General features: G+C 47.0%; 1 protein-coding gene across 6 annotated transcripts in view; it reads left to right on the top strand.

Annotated features, from left to right (window-relative positions):
• Positions 1-20,769, top strand: part of Slc39a11 (solute carrier family 39 member 11) — a 392,746-nt gene that overhangs the window by 175,802 nt on the left and 196,175 nt on the right. For all 6 annotated transcript variants that reach the window (XM_051179808.1, XM_051179791.1, XM_051179780.1 and 3 more), the window contains one exon: positions 3,988-4,111. In XM_051179808.1, the coding sequence (XP_051035765.1) occupies positions 3,988-4,111 (124 nt within the window). The remainder of the gene's footprint in view (positions 1-3,987; positions 4,112-20,769) is intronic.

Genomic DNA, 20,769 nt, shown 5'->3' with positions numbered 1-20,769 from the left:
GCAGGCAGGCAGCAGTCATCCAAGAAAGTGACAGAATTCTTTTCTTGTTAGTAACAAGATCTCAGAGTTCCCAGCGTTAATCTGTAATAACACAGGGAGCTGTGAGGTCCTGGTCAGTCTAAATCTTTCAAAAGCACACTGGTGATGTCGTCTGATTTGTCCCTTGCTCCTAGGCTGCCCCACACGTGACAGCATATTGAGAAATACCAGAGGAACCACCCACACTCCCATTGGAACAGCCAAAGATGCCTAATTCTCAGTGTTCTGAGGTCTGGGAGACTAAAACCACCCTGTTAAAAACCATTGTCCTAAATCAACCTGATTGTCTCCAAGTTATGCCCTTCCTTGGAGGGCTTTGGCTGCAAGATCGAACTCAGCCTCAGCTTGGTGCCCACGAATGCAGTGGCATTTCCCCTGCAATGAAGTGATCGTCCCCCACCCACCCCAGTCTCCATCTTTCTCCCAGTTCTTCACACCATCAAAGGAAGACAAAGGCAGGAACGTCAGCTGTTACCCTGTCACGGGGAGGCGCGCCTTTTATTGCTGCAGCAATCTCTCAGATATCAGCGGGAGATGTAGAATTAGAAATAATTAAAGCATATAAACAAACAAAGAGCTGCAACTCTGTGGCCCAGGGCTCAGCACGCAGACACCAGCTGTCACTCGAAAGTGGTTGGAGGGGTCTTCGGCAGAGGTGTGGACCGCCTCGCTCAGGGTTTGTCACCCACCCACGACTCTGTCCATCTGTGGTGCCAGCCTTGACCATGATGCCAAGAGCCAGATGCCACTCAGAGTGTGACAGAGGGGATTCCAGGGTTCAGCATAGAAGCTGGGGACTGCCGGGGAGTGGCTTCTCCCCATTCTCCTCCTCCCCATTCTCAAACAAGATTAAATGAGGCATTGGTACTCTTGTCAGAGTAGTCCATAGAAGGTTTGATGTATAAGGAATTAAGAAACTATAGATGCATGAAAAAAAAAAATGATGCGAGACACCCCAAAGTGTTCATGTTTAACATTTAATTGGAAAGAAATGATGAATTAAACTATCTGAATCTTTGGTTTCTTTTTGTCCTTGATCATCATGGCCATGAGAAAACAAAAAGGTGTGTGTGTGTGTGTGTGTGTGTGTGTGTGTGTGTGTGTGTTTAAGGTACAGCCTGGAACACCCATTCTGGAATTCTTTCCCTAAAGAAATGTTCCCAATTGTCTGAACTACTGTCCGATGCCATGCCCTCCTCACTGTGATAGACTGAAAACCTCCAAAACTGTGAGACAAAATAAATTCCTCCTGCTCCTCCATTTTTCTGCCAGGAGTTTTGGTTATGATGGTAGAGAGGTAACAAATACAGAGAGTTGGTACCAGGATTGGGGGAATTGGCATGACTAACCCTGATTATAATTTCTCAAGCCTTTGGAATTGGTGTGTGGGAACAATTTGGAAGCATTTAGAGATGTGGGCTTTGGATGCCCTAGCATCTATAAGCAGAGCTTGGTGGGTGATTCTGTTGGATGGTGCAGGGGACCAGAGTCCCATAAAAACAAAACAAAAAACTAAAAACAACTCAGGCAGTAACGAATGTGCTCATCTGGCTCCTGATGGGAGAAGCACCTTACTGAGAGCTGGACTACAGACCTTGCATGCCATGTCCTAGCCAAGACTTTTGTCTACGTTTACCTATGTCCTAAAACTTTGTGGGAGGCTGACTTTGAAGTAATGGGTAGGGCTAGAGAGATGGCTTAGTGGTTAAGAGCACACACGCCACTCTTGCAGAGGACCTGAGTTTGATTCCCAACACCTGCTCACAACCATTTATAACTCCAGCTCTGTGTGATTCCAATGTCTGTGGCCTTTGTGGGTATCTGCACTCACATGCGTGCCCATGCCGAGTGTGCACAAGCACATGCACGCACGTGCGCGCGCGTGTGTGTGTGCGCGCGCACACACACACACACACACACACACACACACTCTCTCTCTCTCTCTCTCTCTCTCTCTCTCTCTCTTTTAAAAATAAAAAGAAAGTAGTGGATAAATAAATTAACTTGTCAGAGGAAATTTCCCAGACAATGATCAGGTGGTAGAATGGTTATTGCTGGCTGCTTTTAGTCAAGTTTGTAGTGAGAATTGTGAGCAGGAAAGCAGAGCAGAAAGATTTGAAACTATCAAGGCTGACTAGAAAAGGAGTAAGTTGAAAGTTGTGGACGTGGAGGGCATAGGTTGTAAAGAGATTAGTTATGTTGAAGAGAATCCAAATACTTTGTAGTAAGACAGTTGGATATTGGGCCAGACCCCACTCACAGCACATTCCAAAGTGCAAATCCACAACCTCCTCTGGAGGATTTTTCTTGTGAATAGTGAACACCAGGGTTTCTTGCTTGCACAGGTCTATCTAGGAAATTGTTCTGTCAGATTCCTCCACCCAGGCGCTTATAGGTAGGTCACTTATTACTATGGTCCAATCTGGTGCGGCTCTTTAACATGATAGCATACTTTGAGATTGTCTCTATAGCGTTTGGTTTAGCAGGCATGTTGAATGCAAGGGTGGTGTTGTAGAGGCTTCCACCCAGATGTAGATGGATGTTTTTTTTTTTTTGGGGGGGGGCGCCAGCTCATAAAAAACAACACAGAGTCTTATTAATGATGAAAGCTTCAGCCTTAGCTTAGGCTTGGCCCTAACCAGTTATAACTTAAATTAGCCCATATCTTTTAATCTATGTTCCCTTGCATTGCTCGGTTACTTTTACTTGGTACTGCTCATCCTGCTACCTCAACATCTGTCTGGTGACCCCCTCCCCTTTCTTCTTCCCAGGTATTCTGTCTCTGCCCGGGAAGTTCTGCCTATCTCCTCTGCCTCATTGCTGGCGGTTCGGCTTCTTATTATGACAGTCACACCAGTATATCTTCACAGTGTACGAATATCCCACAACACCTGTATCTTTAAGGGTGCTTGCAAGGCAGGAGAGAACATACGAGCAATGGAGGTCAAGATCATAATGGAGAAATCTACAGGGGCAGCTTGTGGAAACTGTGCACTCTAGATGGACAATCCGGAGAGCCCAGGGGATGGAGCTAGGCCCTCCGTATGTGGGAGACAGTTGTGAAGCTTGGACTATCAGAGGGGCCCCTGGCAGTAGGACCACGATACAAACGTAGTACATGAGCTAGCTTGTTAGAGCCCACTCCTTAGGGTGAGAGGCCATGCTCAGTGGCAGTAGGACCTCGATAAAATCCTGGTACATGAGCTAGCTGGTCGGAGCCCACTCCGATGATGGGATGCCATGCTCAGTGTTAATGCATGGGAAAGGGGCTGGGCCCTCCCACAACGTATTGTGCTAGAATGTGGTGACTCCTCCTGGGAACCCTTACCCTTGAGGAGGAGGGGACTGGGGGTGGGCTAGTGGGGAGGTGAGGGGGTGGGAGGAGGGGTGGGTGGGGGAACTGTGGTTGGAATGTAAAATTAAATCATAAAATAAAAAATAAGTAAAGTTTACAGTTTTTAAAAAAATACCCTTTCATCCTTCAGGTTGTTTGTCTGGCATTCTGTCACTGTGATCAGCAAAGACAGCTGCATGTGGAATGGATGGGTGGCCCTGGGGGCTTATTCTAATAGGTCATGTTCTAAGTCTGTTGCGTCCTGTATCCAGCAGTGATGAACTCTCCACTCCTCTCTCTCTCTCTCTCTCTCTCTCTCTCTCTCTCTCTCTCTCTCTCTGTGTGTGTGTGTGTGTGTGTGAGTAGTGTGTGTGTGTGTGTGTGTGTGTGTGTGTGTGTGTATTGGGGACTGGCATTTAGGGATCGGTGTCAACGCCTTAGGCGTTAGTCATCTGTCCCCAAAGCTTGTCATCCTCCTTCCACACAGTCCCGTCTGTGAGAGCTGGGTCTCATCAGGTACTCAGCCCCTCTTAGCAGGACATCTGTGGGTCCTGAGGGTCTGGAGTCCCAAGGGCGCAGAAGTGCTGTAGTGACAATCCTGCTTCCTGTTTCAGGGTGCTGCGGAAGACCCCCAGACGGCCCTGGCCCTGAACCTGGACCCTGTACTGATGAAGAAGTCTGATCCTGAGGGCCCCACCACACTGCTCCTGCCCGAGAGGGAACTCTCCATCCGGATAGGTAGCGCTGGGCTTCTTTCAGGCAAGCCTTCTGCTGCAGATGCTGAGCTGGCGCGGAGGGAGGGTCCAGACCGGGGGCTGGTGCTAGGAGAGGAGGGGATGCCAGGCACTCTGCCTTTCCAGGCTGCTCATGTCACTGCTCACAGTGGCATTCTGTCCATGCCTGTTTCTCTCATTTGTTCATGCAAATTCTCACCCATTATACAGGCAGCCTAACAGCTTTGCTGCTGTATCCAACTTGGATGGGTGGACAGGGGTCACTCTGAATGGGATGGGGCTGATTTGAGTTAGAAAGGGTGAGCACTGATTAGTCCCTTCCCCCCCCCCCCCCGTCTCCCCGTTCATGTCCTGTGAACCCCGAGCGCCTTCTCCATCTGTGTGATGCTGACTTTGTGCTTCATCATGGGAAAGAGTGCGTGCGTCTCTTGCATAGTCTGTGTGGAGCCAGGGCACAACAGCAGCAAAGCAGCGTAATCTCTGCTGACATAGAGGGAAGGGTCTCTCCACAGGAGCCAGCGGACACCTCCTAAATCTCAGAGGGGCCCAGCCTGAGCTTGGATCCTGCCCTGCACAGCTCTCAAGCCCCATGGTTTCCGTTCACAATCTGCCCTGAATGCATTATCCAGGAAAAAACCTTGGATGCCTTCTCCCTGGCTGACCCTGTCTGCCTCCCGCCACTTTCCAGCTGGAATATAAAATTCATCTAATAGGATCTCAGGCTGTAGAGGGTCAGCCACAGCTGCCCTCTCGTCCCCTATCACACATCTTATTCATACTCAGCCTGTAATGGTTAAATCCTAGCTGCCATCCTCTCCCACAGGATTGTAGTCAAGGGCTGTCTTCCACCAAATGTCATTTTTCTTTTTTTCTTTTTTCTTTTTTTTTTTTTTCTGCCTCAAGTCCTGAGCGTACAGGCACTCATATCTCTATGCGAATTTTCTTTGCTCAGCTTCCGTGTGCCTTTGTGAGGATGTTGTAGCCTTAACTCAGCATTTCTGTAGGGTAGAAAAGTTGGCCTGGCTTTACTTTTTTGTCTTTTAAACCAAAGGAGTTGGGGGTTCAGGGTGGCTGTCAACAAACAATGTATATGGAAATGTCTTGTGGAAACCCGAGGGCAACCTTTGCCATTATTCCTTAGGTACTATGAACATGCTTGAGACAAGAGTGTGGTTGTCTTACTGATCTGGAACTTTCCATGGTGACTAGCCAGGCTGGCCTCACAATCCTCTCTCTGTTGTCCTACATTGGAACCGAAAGCACACACCATTGTGCCCAACTTTTTTATGTAGGGCCTGGGGCTTGAACCCAGGACCTCATGCTTGAAAGGCAAGCGCTTTACACACTGAGTTATTTCCCTAGTCCCTCAGTGGACTTTTTCCGGGGAGCTTTGGGAGATTTCTGTGTGGTGGGAGCGGCTTTCCTTTCACCTGGCTCTGAACACGAGGTACCTCCTGTTACCAGGTTGCCAAGCAATCCTTATAGCTGTTGCTAACCATTCTGATGCAGGCCCGGATGCAGCCCTTGAAGACGGTTTGCTTGCTGTCATTTCATCTCACCTGGATGCACCTGTGGGTGTCGGGCATCTGGAGACTCTCAAACTGATAGTGCCTATTTGGTGCCTGGCCTCCTGCAGACCAAGCCTGAAGGGCACTGTTTGTGCCATCTGGAATTGTCCTTTAGCTTGCAGTAACTGGAGCAAGGAGGCCAGCTTAATGGGCATTTAGTGACAAACATCAGCCTTTCAAAAACAATCATGACGCTGCTATCATGTCCTGTAATTGGTTCAGCAGGGGGAAAAGCCAGAGAAACCATGCCTTGGGAGGGAAGTTCAGCTGCCCTGGGTGGTAGCAGCAGCCAGGCTGGGAAAATCATTTATTAGACACTTAACTATTGATGGCTGTCTGTGCCTAACATGTATTATATCAGTTATTCTCAAAGCTGGGGGTATTTGGGGATGCGGTGAGGCCAGAAGTCCCTTTAAAACTGTGCCAATCTCTGTTTCTTTCTCTTCCTCTCTCCCTCCCTCCCCATCCCTCCCTTCCATTTTTCTTTCCATCCGCCACCTACCCATCTACCTACCCAGCCATCCTTTCTTTCTTCCAATTCAAAATGTAAAGGCTAGGATTAAAGAGAAGGAGCTGCTTTACTCCCAATCTCAAATCGCTTTTAGTTTAACCCCCCCTGCTACAGACACAGCCACCACTCCTGGATTCTGTGCGTTCTTTAAGGATTGCTGTGCCTGTGCGGTAGTCATACACAGGACCATTGGTCTGTATCTTGTGATTTTTTTCTTTTTTAAACTTGACCAAATTTCGTTATTGTAAGGGCACTCTTGGATCCATGCCATTTTGTTACTGCTCGTGACCTTGCATGATTGATAGTCCTTTAGATTAATTTTAGTGTTCTGTTGTTACTAAGAATTTGACAGAGAACATTTTGACATTAGTGAATAGTTGTAGGTATGTATGTACATATATGAAGGTCTGTATATGACCATCAAAGGGTTAATTATCCTCTTAAAATATGTAAAACTTTTGTGTACTTGAGTTATATTAAGTTCTTTGACAGTTTCATACATGTAGATGATACGTTCTGGTCCTTCCCCCCCCCCTTATTTATGTCCCTCCCACTGCTATCAGCCCCTCCCCTGCCAGACCCTTTTTCAGATTCATGATTTTTGGTTTTGTTGTGTGACTTGACCTGTGTGTTTTTGGAAGGCAGAGAGCTGTAACTTTTACCACACTTCAGATTCCCTGAGGCTCTAATGCATCCTAAGTTCTTGGACATTTGTGTCTCAGTTCTTCCCATCAACCATTTTGAATTATCATCCTCTTTAGGTTAAGTTAAATGTTTTTCCCCCTATCCCTTCTGGCTAGGCCTGTAATCTGGACTTCTTCACTGAGAGGGTGGGAGCAAAGCATGGTGGTTATTAAAATGTGCTATGAGGAAAGAAAAAACAAAATGAAATATGATAGGACATTTTGTTTTTTCAGAAGACAAAAAGAAAGGGCTAGGATGATCATGATGATGGTGGTGGTGGTGATGGTGATGATGGTGGTGATGATGGTGGTGATGATGGTGATGATGATGATGATAGTAGTGCTTATGATGGTTGTGGTGATGACGATGGTTGTGATGATGATGGTAATGGTGGTGATGATGGTAGTGATGATGGTGATGGTGATAGCTAAGCTGTGGTGTTAAAGTAAATACATGACCAGATATACTTTCTTGAAGTGGGCTCTATATAGGTAAGTGGGGCAGTCACATGTTTTTGCCTATGGGACTGTTGTCGGATGATGCACCTTCAGAGCTCTTTCATCTTCTGAAAAGTGTTATGTACTTGGTCCAAATGAGCTTAGAACCCAAATAGCCCTTGGCCTGCTTCCTTGCCTTCTTTTCCTTTCCTTTTTTCATGAGGCAGGCGGTGGTTTGGGAGCCACCTTTTCTTGTGGCCTGGCCAGAAGGCAATGTGGTATTCCTGTCAACTCTATTGACACCCATGCCCTGAAATAGGATTCTGGCATGCTGAAACAGGAAATACCCTCCGCATCCTCTCCCCCACCAACCCTGAGGGCAGGAAGTCAGATGGAAGTGTCTAGGTGCAGAGTGGCTTCTTCAGAGTCCTGTTCTTGGCTTGCAAGTGGCTGACTTCTCCTCTGAATGTCTGCCTCTCATGTGACACTATTCCTGGGGAGATGGGCAAATGTCTACTCTACTCACTGCAGACAGGATACTGACAGCAGACCAAAGTACGGATAGCACCAAAGACCAAGTTGGTGAGCCAGTGAGTTTTCCTGCGGTTTATAGGAGCAGAATTACTCCCAGACAGCGTCATCACCATGCAGCTGCCATCTGAAGCAGGTCAGCTGCACCTGCCAGACGGAGGCTGTCAGGAGCAGGCCTGGGACTGTTGATGCTCCCCCAGACAAGGAGGGAGCAGGGACGGTGACTGGCCCCTCATCTGAATTTTAAGCTCCACCAATACACCCTCCCAGCTGTTTCTATGGAATCCTACCGCAGTTGTATGGCTTCAAGTCTGGAGAGGTACTGGGTTATATAGCTTGGGAAAGTTAACTAGAGGGGAGGGCTCAGTCTGCAGCTCTGGGGAAGCCATCTTGGCATGGTGGATGGACACTTGCCAGTGGGACTAGTTTGCTGTCGCCCATGCTCCCATCATAACCCGGAACCCATGCATACTCTGTAGATAAGCCCAATAAACTCATCGGTTCCCTAGAGTGAACGTTTGTAGAGTTGTACTTTGGTTTCCTCATGACTGCATCCTTTTGCCCTTTGACCAGTGCTCACCCAACTCCACACACAGAGTCCTAGTTTCCAGGTGAAGTCACGTTTCCAGGTTCCAGGGAGACCTGCATCTTGGAGGGTAACCATTCCACAGGGCACATACACCACCCCATCCTCTGTTCACCCGGATCTGGGCTCAGGACCACAGTTCAGTTCCTGCAGAGTTTGTGTGCCAGGTGCAAGTGAGGGGGAGGGAGGGAGTGGGAGAGAGCGGGAGGGGAGGAGAGCGGGAGGGCAGGAGAGGCAGCCTGGGGAGGCTAATCCTGCCAGTAATTGAAAGAAACCCCTTTTAATTCATCTGGAGCCTTGGAGCTGGCTGCCTGAAGCTCTGCTTGTGGTATTCATTAAGTGCTCTAGAGGAGTTAGGATACTGTCTCCTTATGCCAAATGTAACATTTGCTTGGTTAGCAGGCTCCATCATATTTATAAGAGCCTGACACATTCATCTCAGCTCATAAGTCTATTAAACAGGGTAATGTGTTCTTAATGCTCGCTCTGGAACCAACCGAGAAGCGCCCAGAGCCCAGGCAGCCGGGTCAGGATATTCCTGTAGGGCTTTTGTTACTCAGAGATTTAGAGGGCTGCTCCCAGAAACAGCTGTCTTGGTTGCTCCCTAGATTATTTCGTTTTTTCAGATGTTACTTTGCTTTTTCTTTCAGCTCTTGAAACTCAAAATTCGGGGTCGCACTTTTGAGGTTTTAGGACTGGTTTTGTTTCCTACCTTCAGTTCTGGGGAGGTGTGGAAAAACACAAGCCTCATGCAGCTAGATCAGCAGCATCCTGAGCCTTGGAGTATGTAGGATCGGTAGGGTTTTGTTTTTTACATGTTCACGCCTGGCTCTGACTCTTGTCTTTCCTTTTCCTCCTGTTGTTGCTATATTGCCCCATAAGGACCAGAGCCTCTTGTGATCGTGCAAGATTGGAAGGGGACTGACTGATGCTGCTTCCAGCCGTCGAGATGGAAGGGGCTGAGGGAGATGCAGAACTGAGTTTTGAACTCAGGTGAAGTTCTCTATAGCGCTAGCATCTGCAATGTGGTGGGTGCTGCCCCACCTTGAGGAAAGGGGGTTAGTGATGGGGTCAGTGATATGCCCAGCTTGACATGGCTGCTGTAGCTACTCCACAATTGGGTAGAAAACAGTTCCAATACACTCCCAAATTCCCTTTGGTCACACATGCATTTAACTCCAGCCACTTATTTAACCCTTGGCCCCGTGGAATCACACTGCCCTTGGAGCCAGACTGCCTTCACTTGGCATCATGTATCTGAGGATGCCTCATGATGTCGTAAGTAGTAAGAGTCACTTCTTTTTATGGCTTAATAATATTCCATACTATGTGGATACTGCAGGCTGTCTGTCTATTCTGCATCGGAAAGCCATCTGACTCGGTTCCCAGCTTTTGGTAACTTAGTGATACCTCTATGAATATTTGCACCCAGCTTTTTGTGTAGACAGAAGCTTTTGTTTTTTGGAGCAGAGCGAGGAATTATGTGATGTGTGCATGCTGAACTTTACAGCAACGCTCCAAACTGTCTTTCCAAGTGGTTTTCCAGTTCATAATCAGCATCAGTCTTCCACTGTCTGTGAGTCCTGTCCAGCCTTGGCAATGGAAACTCTTCATTTTGCTTTTTAGGTCTTAGTTCTCCTAGTGGTCTCTTGTGATTTTAATTTGTGCCTCCCTAATATAATACCTTGTGTTGTTTGGCATTTCTTTGAGAGCTCTTTTACTATCTATATATTATCTTTGGTCTCAAGATCCTGTGCCTATAAACAAAGAAAAGAAAAAAAATATTTGTTTGTGTTCCTGTTGCAGAATCCTCAGAGCTTGTTATCTGCATTTCAGTTAAAAACCCTGGTTTTCATTCATTTGTCTCCCGGTTTCTAGCTTACCCTTTTTTTCTCTGAATGATGCCTTGGGGGTGGGGGGAGCAAGCTTTTTGGAAAAAAATAAGTCCAGCTTACCAGTTTTTTTCTTCCCCCAAATTATGTGTTTAGTGTTGTGTATAAGAATCCTTTGTTTAACTCATAGTCACAAAGACAAAGATTTCTTCCTATGTGTTTTTATTTATTTATTTATTTATTTATTTATTTATTTATTTATTTTTTGAGACAGGGTTTCTCTGTGTAGCTTTGGAGCCTGTACTGGAACTTGCTCTGTAGAACAGGCTGGCCTGGAACTCACAGAGCTCTGCCTGCCTCTGCCTCTTGAGTGCTGGAAGTTTTACACTTTACATTTAGGTGTTTGTGTGATGTTTTTGTTTGTTTTACACAGCTAGGAATTCCCTGGAACGAGTCTCAATGAGAGATTGACTAGATTTGGTTGGCCTGTGGGCATGTCTGTAAGGGGTTGTCTTAATCACATTAATTGAGGAAGTAGCAGCCACCCAGGGTGGGCATTAGTGCCTGGGCAGGGGATCCTGGACTGTGTGGGTAGAGACACTGAACTGAGCATTGAACGTGTGCATCCATTGCTCTGTCCTCTGACCAATCACACAATGTGGCCACCTGTTTTACACGCTTCATGCCTTGCCTTCTCTACCCCGATAGACTGTAGCTTGTGAGGGTGATGTAAAATGATGCCCCCTTTTCCCTCAGGTTGCTGTTATGGACGGATTCTAAAACAGCAACGGAAAAGAAGCCAATACAGTTTATGATCCATCTTAAATTATTTTTTAAGAGTTATTTTTCATTATTATGTGTCATGTGTGTGAATCTGTATATGTGGGTATGGGCACTTGAGTGCAGGTGTGCATGGAGGCCAGAAGAGGGCATCAGGTTCCCTGAATCTGTAGTTACAGGTGTTGTGTAACTACATGGGTGACTTGACATGGGCGCTGGGAACTGAATTTGATCGTCTAGAAAGGCAGGATACACTCTTTATCACTGAGTCATTGTCTCTCCACCCAATGCAGTTGCATTTTAAAATGATGTCAGGTAGAATTTTTTTTCATAAAGACACTCAATTTCCCTAGCACCATTGAGTCAAAGACTCTTCTTTCACCAATAGGGTGTGTGTGTGTGTGTGTGTGTGTGTTTGCTTTTGTGAAATACAATTGGCCATGTTGTGTAGCTCGTTTTCAGATTATTCATTATGATTCATTTGTGTTTTCACATTTTCTGTCTAATTCATGTTCTCTCTGTTATTGGAGCTTTATAATACTTTTTTGAAGTCAGGTGTTTTATGTCTTCCTGTTTTGTTCTTTTTCAAGAGTGTTCTGGCTATACCATTTCCTTTTTCATTACACAAATTTAGAATCAGTTTGCCAAGATCTACACAAAATTCCTGATGATATTTTGGTTGGGATTCCATTGAATTCATTAGAGTATTTAGAATATCGAGTTCTTCATTTATGAATCCTGAACATTGCTCTATGTATTCAAGTTCCTCTGAGTTCTTTTTGTGCTTTGTGTTTTTTAGCATCTACAGGCCACACATTTGGTTAGGTTTTTATCTATTTGTCCCTTTTGTCAAATAGATAGTAATGTGTTTTAAACTTCAGTCGCTCATAGCTATTGTGTAGAAACCTAAATGACTTGTGTATACTCAAACCATGTGCTTATTTGTTAGTTGTAAGATATGTATTGCTATATCTTCAGGGATTTTCTATGTCATGTCTGTGAAGGGTAATTTCACTTATTTCTTCTGTTGTTTAAAGCCTTTTCTTGCCTTATTGCAATGACTTAGGCTTCTGCTGTGCTATTAGACGGTAGAGATAAAAGCAGCTATTCTTGCCCTGTTGTTATTAGTATGCTGTTCTCTGTAGGTTTTTGGTGCATGTGAGCTCATTTCTGAAAGTTGCTATGTTGTACATATGAATTCGAGTTGGAAAGGGTTGGGGAATAGGACATCTGTGGGAATGGCAGTGTCCAGGAGCCTGTGGCCCACACTCCTCCTGCGTCTTTCCAGCACACGGGAGGAGGGCTCATGTGACGTTACAGTCTGGGGCTGCGGATGAACAGAGGTGGGTTCTGGTTTGGATCTTGGAGTGTGCGGGTGGAAAATTGGCAGGAGGGTTCACTCCACAGTCTCCCAGCTGAGCAGACAGATGCAGCGACAGGTGCAGCCACTTGGGGCATCGGCTACTTTCTCGGGGGTCCTTGCCTTTCAGCCAGGCGTTACCATGGTAACTGTAACCTGTTCTTTTCACACTTCTCTCTGGCTTTGTCCCATCTTACCTCTTTTCTCCCCACCCTCCGTGGCTTCCCTTGGTCATGTCTTTGACCCCTTCTTTCCATGCTGCACCCTCCTGGCCTCAGTGATCTACCCCTCTCCCTAGTCTCCCAGCCTCTCCCTCACTTCTGAGCACTGGTGGCTCCTTGGGGCATCATCTTGGGCTCTGGGGGCTGCAGTGGGGACATTTTTCTGCCCCAGTAGTGCCACAGCACTCGGTGACACTGCTAATTGGAAAAGCCCTCCAGAGGCATTTTTTTCTCAACCCAAACAGAGATCTACAGGGGTAGATGCACCCTGGGTCTCTTTCCCTCTTTCTAGAAAATTCGATCTGGGTAATGTTCCCTCAAGGCCCTTGCTTTGGGCTGGCGTTACAGCAGAAGCCCATTAGTCTCCAGTGTGTCTCAGGCATGCCATTTACTGGGTATCAGCAAGGAGCCTGGATAGCCAGGAGACTTGTCACAGAGAGGAGGCCAAGCTTTGTAACCACCTTCCCCAGTGCCTTGTGACAGTATTCCATCTGTCCCTCCGTTAGCTCTAATGGAATAGTCTTTAACCACTTAAGTGTCAAACTGCTCCAATTTCTCCCATGTTGGTCACCTTCACATGGTGTCCATTCCAACACAGTCACCTTGGAAAGAAGCAGGGAAGGGGGAGGGCCAGGGAAAAGGGCTGTGCTGGCATCTGAGGGGTCTTGTTACCTAGCCAAGATGTCAGAACCGGTCTTTGCTAGTGACTGGATTAAGCAGCCCGGAGGCCCTGGCTGGTAGATGAAAGCCTTTGCGAAGTTAGGGGACAGGAAACATGACAACAGAGTGTAATTGAAATGACTCTCTGAGAACTAACAAGCTGCCCTCTGGACTCCTGTCTAGCCTGCTGCTGGAGGTCCCATGGGCAGTCTGGCATGCTGAAGGCAGAAGGCTACACAAACCCAGTTTGGATTGTACGTCTTGAGCAGTACAACAGGACATTTTTTAAAAAGCAACCCTGCATTCTGAAAGCCTGGTTAGGAGAGTTCTAGAAAGGCTGTGGGACTGACCCCCCTGTGTCTGTCCCCTTCATGCCCCTCTTTTATTGTTGTGTAGACATCTGTGTCTCATTTCACCAGTACACAGAGGCAGAAAGAGACTCCCCTTCTCCTGCGGGGACTCCTCAGTGCCATGCATTAAACACAGGTGTGCGCTTTATTTTCTAGGCACGGTGTTTCCTTTAAACTAATTAACAAATAGTTTCCTTACAGGGTCTACCACAGAAATTAAACCCGTGGTTAAGACTCCAAGACACCCCGCACTCCCACCACAGGGCACCGCTGGGAAGATTGGAGGGCCCGGTCTCTGCTATGAACGACCAAGCGCTTCCCTTCCTCTCTCTCCCTCTATAGAGGATCACTTCCTTTCTCTCCCTCTATAGAGGAATGCCACTTCCAGCTTACCATGTGAAATTTCAGTATTTGAGAAGTTTCAAGTTGAAGAGTATTATAGAGAAGGTTCAAGTTGAATGGAAATGCTAGCTGATCAAACAGATTTTAAGATCGTGTGTGTGTGTGTGTGTGTGTGTGTGTGTGTGTGTGTGTGTGTAAGCACAGGAGGACATCAGAGAGCAACCTCAACTGTCACCCCTCAGGCACTTCACACTTTTCTGTGAGGCAGGGTCTTTCACTGGCTTGGGCCTTCAGCAGGTATGTTAGGCCAGCTGGCCAGCGAGCTTCGAAGGATCCTCCTGTCTTTACTTCCTACCTCATCAGCAAGGAGAATGTAAGCATGTGCCACCATGCCTGCCTTTTTTACATGGGTCCTGAGATCGAACTCAGATCCTCATACTTGTGAACCTATTCAGGAGCTACATGTGCTGCTTCCAGGACAGGCTTAATGTCCCTGAAGATTTGTTTTTAAACACTGTGAAATGCAGAGATTGCCTGCCATGCTACCGAACACCCAAGGATATGAGCGTGCCCTCTGTTCTGTTGAATACCAGCGATGACCTTGTTAGGGTGTGCCTCAAACTGTGCATTTTGCAAGCAAGGCAATGATGGACATGGTGATATTTCAGGCAACACTGGTTCAAACCCAGGGCTGGGAACTCAGGTGTTGGCAGCTGCATGGGGTATTTTTATCCTCAGCTCTGTGTTGGGAGCTGTGATCACTCTCAAACAGTAGCCATTAAGCTGGTTAACAAAGTCTGGCATTCACCTAAGGCCAGTTCTTAGGTGATCAGTACTAGGATCAGTAGCAAAAAGAGCCACTAAGACTTGCCAGGGTCCATTCTGGGTGAAGAAACAACTAATATGTGAATACATGTATCAAAGAACACTCCTGAACAAAAGATCCTGGGGTCTCTGGAAATGCTCCATCTGCGATGATGAAGTGCTCCATCTGTGATGATGGTGTAGTGCTCCACCTGGGATGATGGCTGCTGTGGTTTGGGTACTATATAAGTGTGACCCTGTAAGAGTTCATCTATCAGAATCTTGGTCCACAGGATGACAGGATTGGGGTGGTGGAATTTATAAGTGATGGGGCCTACTTCAAGATAATTAGATCATGGGGGCGCCGCCATGGGGAGGAATTAATTAATGATCTCACAGAGTGAGTGAGTTCCTGTGAGAGAGGGGCTGTTCTCCAGCAACATTCCTAAAACAGCCTTCTTCTGTTTAACATTTAAACCTTCACTAGACAAGGGTGGCCACCATTCACTCTGCTGTTCTCACTAGGAGAGGGAAACACCTCCAGGCAAACCCTGTCCATGGGGCCATGATTGATTTTCTTACCTGTGTCTGGCTTCAGTGGCTGCTGATAACTTTTTTTCCTGGTTCTTGGAGATGTCCAGGGTAGGCATGAGGCTGTGACCCAATGTGGAGGGTCACAGGCTGTGCCCCAAGATAAGTCTGGCCACCCATCGTGTCAATAAGCCAATAAAAGAAAAAAAATTGATAGTGGAAAGCAAAGAGAGGCCTCGTTTATTCAATGAGGCTACATAGGGAAGAGAGACAGCAAACCCTCAGGTTAATTGTCAGTCTTCCACAGGTGAATTCTGTGAGCTACAACAGTGGCTGTCCTGGTAAGACATGTCCACTGTGCAATAATGGCATGAACACTATGGCGCAACCAAGCATTCTTCGTTTGGATTTAAGTCCCAGTGTTTGTTATGAAATTTATAGCTCACTGTTGTTGGGCTGCGAATTTGTGGCTAGTGAGAGTAAACTTTAGAGGGCCAAGGACATGCACATCTAAGTAATCCTGGCCAAGGTGTGGTCCTGCCTACAACTGATCCATCATTTTCTGGGCTTCCATCTCATGCTGTAAGGTGATCTGGCAAGTCCTTAACCTGTGTGAAATCTCTTTCTGGAAGACCCATTCCCACGCTGGCTGGTGCCCTTTCCTTCTCCTAGTCTGAAATTTCCATCTCTTTGGGTCCATTGTTCAGATCCTCTAATACTCAAATCGAGAGACACAAGTGTCTCTTTCAAATATCTTCCTATCTCCCAGGCACGCTACAAGGCTACATTATGAGTACCCCAAGAACAGAGACCAGGCATGCTACAGATACAGCTGCTGCCCTAAGCATGGTTGGCTCAAAACAAAATTGTAGTTTCAATTTCTTCCCCATTGTTATTAACTTTCGCAGTTAGATGACTCACAAAGACGATGGAATTTACCCAAAGTTTCTAGGAGCGTTTATATAGAGAAAATTGTGTTCACAGGCGCTCTCCCAGGGAGGAGGAGGATTGAAAAGCCCAGGGGCTCATGTGGGGCTCTGGGATTGTTATTTTCATCAAGTTCTGTGATGCCAAGGGTCCCAGCATTGACTTCATTTGTCTGTTGTAACAGGGCATGTGAGTCAGCTTTGAATGCAACAGGCAAAGCTCGGTAGTTTGCATCATGACGGGATAATTTGCTTTCAAATAATGTTCAAGCAACAGGGTGGCTCTGTCTACAACTCTCCTTTACTTTCTGCTCCTTGGTCCCAGGCTGGCATAGCAGCTGTTAGGGAAGGCATGCCCTGTGTCATGGTGAGGGGCAGAATGAAAGCTGATAGGATTCCCTTTCAGAATTCTGCTGGGCAAGACCAGGGTTGTAGCCCATTTGGTAATCCTATCCTGGAAGCACATGCCTGTTATCTTAGCACCGAGGAAGCAGGAGGATCAGAAGTCCATGGTCATACCGGCTGCATAACAAGCTCAAGTCTCGCCTAAGATGGTGAGCCCTTACCATTTATTTTATTATTAAAATTCTGCTGAGTTTGACATGCTCACATCTACTCTCTTTCCATTGCACAGCAGACTGAATGGCAGATGCTGGCATTGTGCAAAAGAAAACACTCAGCAGTTTGCCCCTGTCCTCTCTGTCACAGATAATCATGGGTGCTTGTAAGTTTTAGGAGGCCACTGTCTGTGCCCAAACACACCAGAATAAAAATCAAAACGGCGTCACTCATGATTCAGTGTCCCCCCTCACCAAGCTGTTCACCCACGGATTGAGGATTAGAGAGAAAATGGCTGAAGCTTCCGAAGAGTCCCATTTTCCTCATGCCCTCACACGCACACTACACACACTATGCTGCTACTTTAGCGTGCGTCAGCGTGATGCAAACTGCTGACTTCCGGAAAGAGGGGACCTCAATGGAGGAGATGCCTCCATCAGACCGGCCTGTAGACCAGCCTGTGGAGCTTTTTTTTTTTTTTTTTTTTTTTTTTTTTTTGGTTAGTGATTGATGTTGGAGGGCCTAGCCCATTGTGTGTGGGGTGCCACGGAGAGTAAGTCAGTATGCAGCATCCAGCATCCTTCCATGGTCTGTGCTGCAGCTCCTGCCCCGACTTCCCTTCAGATGGGTTGTGATTGGGATGTGTAAAACACATAAACCCCTTCCTCCCCAAGGTGTTATTTTGCTTTGTTTTTTAGTGTTTTGTTTTTTTACAGCAATAGAAAGCAAACTCATATGTTATACACTGCAGCAGACCTAACCTGATAATTAGTCAGTTATTATTTTTCTATTTTTCTACTTTCCTGTCAAGAAAACTGATGTGGAAAGCGCTCTCTTGTTTAGGGCTTCTATTGGGATAAACTACCATGACCAAACTGCAGCTTAGGAAGGGGGTGGGTATTTATTTCATCCTGTAGCTAGTCCATCACCCAGGAAAGTCAGAGGAGGAACGGAAGGCTGGAGCTGATGCAGAGGCCATGGAGGATGCTGCTTACCAGCTCACTCTTCATGCCTGTGTCAGCTTCCTTTCTTCCAATCCGTAGGACCTCCAGCCTAGGGATGGAACCTCTCACAGTGGGCTGAGCCCTCCCACATCAATCCTCTATCGAGGAAACCCCCCACAGGCCAGTCTGGCGGGGCATTTTCTCAGTTGAGGTTCCTTATCCCCAAATGACTCTAGGCTGTGTCGAGTTGACATAGAAACTAGCCGGCACAGAACTAGTACGCGTTGGGGTTTTTTGTTTTGTTCCGTGTTCTCAACTGTTTCCAGTGCATTAAACCGTCCCCTCTGCTTGGCCCAGAGGAACACTTGTTTTCTGTTCTGGTATCGCCTGATTCTAGCATTGAAAACGAAGCCTTTGAAGAGCTTTAGATTGCTCTCGTTTGATCATTTGATACAGCCAAGAGGAAGGTTGAGGGATGACGAACAGCCACCTGTCACTCACTGTAAGACTTCTTTCAATACCGGATAAAAGGGAGAGGAGAGACAGCCATGCCTGTGGTCCCAATAAAGTCTTGCAAGCATCACCTTACTAAGGGAAAAGTGGAGATAGGCTCAGAAATGTGGTTTTGTGGGAAACCAAGATTAATTTGATCTTGTCTTTTCTCTGGTCAGCATCCTCCTACTCCCCGACTTTCTTAGAATCTCGTGAAGCAGGGAACAGCACCCCAGCTTGTAATGAGTGTGTTTGTCCCCAGACCCGCCCTCTCCCCTCTATGGTGCACACTTGTCTCCTAACCTGGGACTCTCTACACTAACCCGCCAAACTTTCTTTGGTTCTCCCTTGGCGGGAGTTCTCCCTTAGGCCCAGTAAGGAATCATACACCTCTGTTCCTACATCTCCCTTTCAGCAGAGCACTGTCTGTCACAGGTCATCAAAGTCCACGTAAGCAGCTGTCCATTACAGCACGAGAAGGCTAGCTCTATGGTTGTTGTAAAAACCAATGCTCTCTAGAATGAAAAACGTGAGGCTTCTGGGAGTATGTTTGGATCACTGCAGGGTCCTTTTGTGATGTTTGATCCTTGGCTGTAATGATTTGTCTGTCCCCAGTATGGCTAGTTGATAGAATTGCTGTATTTTCTCCTCCTCCTCCTCCTCCTTCTTCTTCTCCTTCTCATGAGAAAGTATCTCATTTATCCTAGCCTGATCCTCCTGCCTCCACCTCTTGAGTTCTGGGATTAGAAGCGTGGACCACCATGTGTAGCTTTGTGCAGTGCTGGGGATCAAACCCCAGGCGTTGAGCACGTTAGGGAAGGAACTTAAACAACTGAGCTGTATTAGTAAGAAATCCCAGTCATTGGAGGTTCTTGTCTTGCACTTGGCCACTCAGTCTGCAGCCCAGGAGTTGAGTCTTGGTTGAAGGGTGCTGTGCTGAAGAACAGGCCTTCATGGAGGCTGAGATTTGAGCTCTTCTTGAATTCTGGCTCTATCCTTATGGTCATTTTAATTAAACACTTGCACACCTAGTCGTCATCTGGGACCAAGTGAACACCAGGAGAGACTAATGGTGTTTGAAGTGTGTTGGGTCTAGGAGGTGAGAGAGGGAGGCAATTAGAGGCACATCCCTATCAGCCCTCTTAAGTCACAGCAAGTCTTTGGATTTTGTGCTGAGAGTTCCATTAAGCCACCAGAGGGTCTGAACCTGGCCTGACTGAGATTTTGAAAGGGCAGCCCTGGATCCTGCATTAGAGATCGGTAAGAGCAGGGAGAACACTGACTCCCTCACCCCCCCACCACCATGCATGTTCTCTTGCATCTAAACCATCTTTCTGGTTCTGAAAATATTTGACAAGCAGAGAAAGTCCACATTTGTAAAATGCTGCATGAGAAGCCCCTTTGAAAATATCCACACCATCCAATTTTACTGAAACTGCTCTTACTCCCAAAATAGAATACAATCCAGCCTCCAGCCTGCAGTCCACCTCTCTGAAATACCACTCAGGGCAGGGAAATCCAACAGCAGCTAAAGTCTTGCAAGAGTCCCTTGAGATTTCCGGCGGCCAGACTTGGCCTTGCCAACCCAATGTTCCCACAATCGGTTATAGCCCCGCCACGCATTCCTGGCAGGGCACTGGGGGTGAGCTGGGGTGTCATAGGCACCAGGTCACCTGAATGTCTGACTCCTCCACAGGTCACAGTTGGAGGGCTCGGGGGGACTCCCTGTGTGGGTTGATGGTTTTGACCTTTTTTTTTTTTTTTTTTTTTTTTGCTTCTAGAAAGAGGAGCCATTCCCCCTACCACTGAAGTTGGGGTATTTTGTCAGAAGTGTGTCCAGTTTTCCAGCTCTGTTCCTGTGATCTATATCTGTCTCTTTTATTTCTCTCTTCATGATCACTGGAAGAATAGTGTTCTCAGATACCTCTCCCCTCCAGATAACCCCCAGAACCCCCCCCCCCAGATAACCCCCAGACCCCCCAGATAACCCCCAGGTAACCTCCAAGAACCCCCCCAGACCCCTCCAGATAACCCCTCCAGATAACCCCTCCAGACCCCTCCAGACCCCTCCAGATAACCCCTCCAGATAACCCCTCCAGATAACCCCTCCAGATAACCCCTCCAGATAACCCCCCAGATAACCCCTCAGAACCCCAGATAACCCCCCAGAACCCCCCTAGATAACCCACCCCTTTCCCTGACTCTTCCTTCTCACCTCTCCACCTCTCTCTCCTCTTACCCCCCACTTCCTTTTTTTAAGAAAGCTTTGTTTATTCCTCTCTCTCTCTCTCTCTCTCTCTCTCTCTCTCTCTCTCTCTCTCTGTGCCCACAGAGATCAGTAGAGGATGTTAGGTCCCCTAGACTTAGAGTTACAGGTGGATGTGAGAGGCCTGATGTGGGAGCTGAGGTCCTATGCAAGACCAAGCAAGAGCTCTAACCACTGAGCGATCTTTCCCACTCTGTGTTTGTTTTCAAGACTGAGCAGAGACCTTTTTTTCAGCATGCCCCTTCTCCCTTCCCTGACATATCAAGAGCTCATGGTGGC

This window comes from Phodopus roborovskii, unplaced genomic scaffold (genome assembly GCF_943737965.1).
Source record: "Phodopus roborovskii unplaced genomic scaffold, PHOROB, whole genome shotgun sequence".
NCBI lineage: Eukaryota > Metazoa > Chordata > Mammalia > Rodentia > Cricetidae > Phodopus > Phodopus roborovskii.
Note: the sequence above shows the minus strand (reverse complement) of the source record. Positions and strands in the feature narration are given on the sequence as shown.